This window comes from Formica exsecta, unplaced genomic scaffold (genome assembly GCF_003651465.1).
Source record: "Formica exsecta isolate Colony F162 unplaced genomic scaffold, ASM365146v1 scaffold614, whole genome shotgun sequence".
NCBI classification, from domain to species: domain Eukaryota; kingdom Metazoa; phylum Arthropoda; class Insecta; order Hymenoptera; family Formicidae; genus Formica; species Formica exsecta.
Window position 1 is genome coordinate 738614 of NW_021853375.1, and position 6558 is coordinate 745171.

The 6558-nt window shown below is 41.2% G+C and overlaps 1 protein-coding gene across 1 annotated transcript in view; it reads right to left on the reverse strand.

Moving 5' to 3' along the window:
* LOC115242632 (ionotropic receptor 25a) overlaps window positions 1–4205 on the reverse strand; it is a 14560-nt gene extending 10355 nt beyond the window's left edge. Inside the window, 6 exon segments of the mRNA XM_029819063.1 lie at window positions 5–138; window positions 236–1074; window positions 2100–2894; window positions 3175–3600; window positions 3602–3652; window positions 3965–4205. Coding sequence (XP_029674923.1) covers window positions 5–138; window positions 236–1074; window positions 2100–2894; window positions 3175–3600; window positions 3602–3652; window positions 3965–4099 — 2380 coding nt within the window. The 5' untranslated portion in view covers window positions 4100–4205.
* Between the last annotated feature and the right edge of the window lie 2353 nt (window positions 4206–6558).

The window sequence follows — 6558 nt, forward strand, 5'->3', positions numbered from 1 at the left end:
ATACTGCTCGGGAAGCCAGCCTCTTTCATGGCTTGAAACATTTTCGTATACTTGTCGCTAACAGGATAATCCCAGACGGCTAATTTCGCTCTTTCCACATCCGATAAGCTATCATTCAGGCTCATATCTTTCCAAATACTGCAAAAAATTGAAATAAGTTTAATAGAATTTCACGCGCACATGAAGCTAACGAGAGAGGAAGAAGTGACAAGCTACAGCTGAAAAGATCGCTTACTCGTAAAAGCGATTCTCGATGTTCGCCATCCTCTGGAAGTAGACGTACGCCGGCGAGTGTATTGTAGGCGCGTACTGTATCTTGTACTGCTTGCTAAGATCTTCCAAAGTCTCGATGGGTATTTCCAGTCTGGACACTGTGAGGAAAGCCGCCAGGTTCGCTGTGTAGGATGCGATGATGATGAATCCGAAGAGCCACCATGTGGCCGCCACCAATCTACCGGATAAATTTTTTGGTGCCTCGCCACCGCCCTGAGGAGTCAGAGAAGTCATGCAGAACCAGAAGCACTCTCTGAGATTGAACTCTCTCTTCTCGTCATCATCCTTGTACTTCTCGCGATTGTTCTGGTAGCTGTAGGGCGACCAACGGTCGAACGTCCACATGAGGAAGCTGGTGAAGAAGTAAGCCGCCAGTATGCAGAGCCAAACATCTCTCTCCAGTACGGTGAGAAACTTGAAGAGCGATGTCGACGTCTTCGTCTTCTGCATCATGATCGTTAGACCAACCAGATCGTAATAAGGCACGGTGAAGTCCACGACCTTCTCTCGCTCTGCCATCACCCATAGCGAGCCCAGGCCGATATCGGCCCGCTTGTCTATCAACTCCCTTATCATACCGTTCCAGGTACCGTTCTCTTTCAGTGACCCATACTGTCCGTCTTCCACCTCGCGCACTTCATATTCGAAAGGTACGGTCTCGCGGATCGCATCCAGCAGGTCGATGCAGAAACCGTACCAACTTTCAGTCTCGTTGTCGTACATCATGAAGGGCGGGTGCTGAACGGCAACCACCCTGTAGCTTGTCACCGCGCTTTTGTTCATGATGTCCTCGTTGGTAATCTTTGCGGAAAGACGCAAGAGTTGTAAGTTCTCTCTAGTTCTCATGTGCGTAGACAATCGATGGTAATGTTGAATCACACGCAGGATGGTATTGTATCGGTTCGGCGCCGGCGCCGATGTGTGAAGAGAAGGTGGTGCGAAGCGAGTGAAACTAAATACGCAAATAAGGACGACGGGGAAGAGGGTGCGAACTCGTGTGCTTTCGTGACGCGATATGTGAGTAAATATAAGTGCATGTCTATCCATTCTCTAACCACCTTGAACTTTTTCCAGGGCAGATAAGCGATCGTCATTAGACGAGAGCGATGGCGAGGCAGATACGCGATGCGGTATTAATAAAAGAAGAGCTTACGTCGAAAGATATCCCTTTTTTTCTCCAATGTAAGTGTATCTCATTTAATGGACATTATCGCGTTTGCATTTATTAATGCGTAATCCCTTTGAGAAGGACGATAATACGAAATGCGTGTAAATATTTTACTTGAGCGTTTCTGTGTATATACGAGCTTTTAGTATTTATGAACGTTCGTTATTACACTATACTTTGATGCAGCGAACATTTTTCGCGAGTGAACAGACATTTGATATAAAAATTTAAATACACTACAATATTTTTTTAATGCAATTCCAATTCAATACGACGATCAAATTACCTTTTTTGCAAATTAATTCTGAACCTATTCATGGAACATGGAAAAGGATAGTACAATGCGGACAAAAAAATATGAACGATCGACCGCATAAATGCCGCTTGGTCAGTCACGATGGTCAAGTGTGATCAATAATCCTTGGATATGGCACTCGAGAGAAATGGAAGAAAAATCGAAAAGACCACACGCGATATTGAAAATATCTTCGTATTTTCCAGCCGGAAAAAAAACTAAAATATATTGTATGTGTATGTGCAAACGTGATCCCTTCGCTCAATTAATATCAACAAATCGATTTACGAATAAAAGGAAAATATGAAGAAATTAACACACATTTCTCACATATATGCTAGGTCTCAAGTAACTTGGACTTGCCTGCAAGGGCATCTCGATACCCGCCTGCCATTCTCCACTCTGTATCTTCGACGAAATCTTTCCATGCTCGATGTTCACTAGGTATATGGACATCTTAAAGTCCGCGCCGTGCTCCCCGTTTTTCTTACCCCAATGAATGCCGGCGTACGTCGGCGTCATATTCGTCGAGGTCTCCATCAGTTTAGCCAGAAAATCCAAGCCCCTCGTCGGCGTGTTCGTCTCGTTGTAGATGTTGCAATCGATTTGACGGGGTTCCAAGGGCCAGTCACCGCTATCCAAGGCCGACTTCATCGCGTTGACTCCCAACAAGGTCAAGTCGTAATAGAAAGCGGATGTGATGAGCGGTTTCGGGAGTATCGTCCTCACGATAGACTCAGCCTGGCTTTGATTGCCCACTGTCGGCGATTCCGGCTTCAGGAACAATACGGTGATGTTCTCGCATGGACAACTCGGCCATAATTCATCATTCAAGCTCAAAATTAACCAGGCATACTTCCGTCCGGTGAAGCTCAACGATATCGCGGCGTCCAATATCATATCGATGGATTTCTTGTCACCCATTAAAAAGTAATTAACCACATCCAGATCTCGCATTCTCGATAATTGCTTCATAACTGACTCGGTCGAGTTCTGCAAATTGCTGATGATGTGTCTAGTCGGCACGTTCAACAACAAACTCTTATACTTATGATGCATGACGAAATTCTGATCGAAGAGAATACCGGCATTAATGATGCTCAACTGAATCGCCAGCTGTCGAATCACCTCGGGCGCGAGATCGCTCGGTGTCATTACCTGAAATAAAATTTCAAATAACACGAAACTGAAAAAGATATCTAAAAGATGTTTGAAGGATTTTCTTCTAAAAAGCTGAAAGAAACTTTACAGATTTCAAATTAATTGATCGGGTCTTTCTGGACTTTATGTATTTCTGAATTCTACAAAGCAAGAAATATAATACTAACAAAGTACAGGAATATACTACACATCTGAACATTTTAAATATATCAATGGACACGTTATGTTCTTTGCTGTAGCGGATTTTTCGTGCGCGCAACTAAACACATTTTAGTACCTGGATCAAGTAATTTTTCTGATCAAGGTCCAGATTTCGCCAGTAGCGGATATCGCTCTCCTGGCCGTATTGGGCAGATAAAGTCGGGATTCCCATGGCCGCGGTGAATGAACTCGACGCTTCGGCGCCCAAGCCGATTTTCGTCATGTCCAGGACCAGATCTGGAACGGCAGAGCCGCCTTTGCTGACGGCCGAGCCCCAGACGTCGCATATAGTATCGAGGCTCTCGCTGTATTCGTCCTCGTCGATCTGCACGGACCACACATTGCCTAGGTGACCCGGATATCTCTCCTTCAGAGTCTTCAAGGCGGCGGTCACGCTCGCGTTGGCCGCCTTATTCTTCGCGTCATTAATTATAACTAATTGGGGAAAAAGCAGCGCGCCCCGATGTGGCATGCAAAAAAAAAAGAGAAAAGATAAAGCCGAGTCAGGCTTAATTAATCTTAAGATGTAACACCCTCTTAGGGTGCCGTACTGCCTTAAATAGCTTGTTAATGAAAAGTTACAATCACGCTGCGAGACAAAAGCAATTATCCCGCATCGTTCGAAAAGCTTAATGGAACGGTTTAAAAAGCTGTTTCTATTTTCGTAAAAATGGAAGCTCTCTCTACGTATTCAATATCTACTAATGGATATGACTTTTTTTCTACATGATGATAAATGTAGCCATTATAATAATATGTCACATCACATCGATCATAAATATTGTTACCGTCAGAAATTGTTATCGCGCTACGCAAAAAATATTTCAATCAAAACTTCCACGGGATGGAAACCTACAGAGATTCACTGGTCTTGATCGTACTGGTTTCTGTTTATCGGCTCCGCTCGACGCATCTCCTACTCCGTGGACCGTAAAAATCGTCGTTATAACGTACAGCATCATACAAGTCTTCGAGAAGCAATAGTCGAAAATCATGATCATAATAGAGAGTTCTCCGACTTGAAAATTAAAAGCTTCGAACAATCGCCGCGGGATTCAACGTTTCCAAGAATATAGTGAAAGTATAATCAACTTGGTCCATCGAAGATATTTTCAGCAACACGGATTAAAACTTGGAGTTGCATATATCACTTATGTCAACGCTCTTTCGTTCGCTCCCGCCAAGGATATCGAAGACGCATCGAGAGGAAAAACGCGCCAAAGTTGGTCGCTTCAAAAAAGTGCTTGGCGCGCTTAATTTCCCACTCGATTAACTGCAACTGCGTTTATATCAAGCTTAATAATCGTCAGTTCGATCTCGAAGCAGGCGTATGGAAGTAGGACGCTGGGTCGGCAATACGGCCTTTACGGTCCAGTTATACGAATCGAGGACGAAAGCACTGATAACGGTGACCGTTGTTACGCGGCATCGTCAGGATGTTCCCTCCCGAAATGATCTTTTCTCGAATTCGTCATACACGTCTGAAAACTCCAAAGCGGATGTTGCGCGGTCAGTTGTCTACTGACGAAAAGGTTCGCAGGCGTCTCACTTCGAGGTGTCCTGCGGTTTATTTGTGTTTGTCTATCGGTTGCCGCGGGGATGACCCCAATCAATCGTTCTAGCGCATGTGATGGGTACACCTGTCATCTCTCGTTTTAACGAAAATTTGACAGGTGTATATCTGGGATCTGACATGCGTCGTCGCGACACACGAGAATCATGCAAGAACACGAGCGATATAATTACGAGCCAATCCCGTGCAAATCATCGCATGTTTTACAAGTCTTATCAATAATTCATCGTTTCACCGCTTAAAAAATTTGTAGATGCGTAGGGAATTTTTTTTAATGTCTATATTAGTTATTTCTATAGAATCTCTGAAGTATTTACGAAAAGTAAAATCTTGATAACGAAAATATTATACAGCCGAATTTTGTATAAAAGGAAAGCGCAATTATTATGTGCTAATAGGAATGAGCAAATTATAATTAATGTATTGTATTATATTAATTAAGTTTTTGATCCTCGATGTTTATTTACGCATATTAGCAACGATGGAATTAATACAGTTGAATCAGATCGGGAAATTGTATTCGCTCGAGTCAAATTGATCGATGTCAATGATTTGCACACGGTGAAAGAGTGATTGCTCGTGCGCCAAAAGAGGTACGAATGCTAGAGGATTTGCATTTACGCACTGCTTGCCGGGTCAGTGCAATCGATCACTTCCATTTCATTTATTCGGTGTTTTTTTCTGAAATCGATTCAGCCTTCACGAAAAGAGCTCTGCTTAGCCAGTTAAGTGCGCTTTGATTACCGTTCGTTCTTTTCGTTCACTTTTCCATGTATTTCTTTGAACCGCAATAATGTCGGTGATTTTAAAAAAAGGGAATGCATTAAGATTAAAAAAAAATTATAGCCACAGAAATAAAAATATGAAAAGATTAAGCAATTAACGTCACTTAAATAAATCGTGATCGTCATTTTGATGTGTATTTAATTGATATAATGGTTTTATATATATATATATATATATATATATATCAGAAAAATTCTGAGATGAAAAAGCAGGAGGTCAGAGAAGCACAAAGACAGTTTTTATGTGTGTTTAGGATCGTATCGAAACACGGCGAATATTACGCAATGTCGTATTCCATTTCCGTTAATATAAGTACCATCGAAATAAATCACCACTGCAGAAATAATTTATAATTCATCAGAGCACATTTTTACTCTAATATTTAGTTTTTATATATATCATAAACCGGGATTACTTTATCACAGGATAGATGGCTTTACTCTGCCACACACATCTCCTTTCCATTTTAACAGCATCTACATTTTAAAGACGAATCAAATTTTTAAAAAGTTACTGAGTACCACGCAATGTTTTTCATAAAACAAATATACATTTTGAGAATATACATATATTATATTATTTGCACATATTAATTTTTTTCGGTTTTTTTGACAATTAGAAAAGTTACTTTTGAGACCGGCTGTTATTATTAAACATTATTATCACGTTACGCGAACTTACATCAATCGAAACGATTACCAAGCATTTCTTACACGAAAATCGACCGGTTGAAAAAAGAAATATTTATATATAGTCAAAAACTACATTCCGTGGTCCAGTAATTCATAATTGCGCGATAGGAACTAAACTCCGTCCTTGACACACACGCTACCGTAGTTAACGAGCAAGCGGGGATTAAAAATCTTAAGAAACGTATAATTTAAGCACAATCAATTCGGCGTCAAGGCGTTAGATACATGCACAAATATCGCGTGCGACGGCGCTATCGAACGGTATGTTATTACAAGGTGATTATTATTATTATTTTTGTCATTAAAATTGGAGATCCTTATCTCAGATAAGAAATAAATATTACGATCGAATTTTTATTTTACATATGTATTTATGGATCTAACATAGGCAGACATTAATTTTCACTCG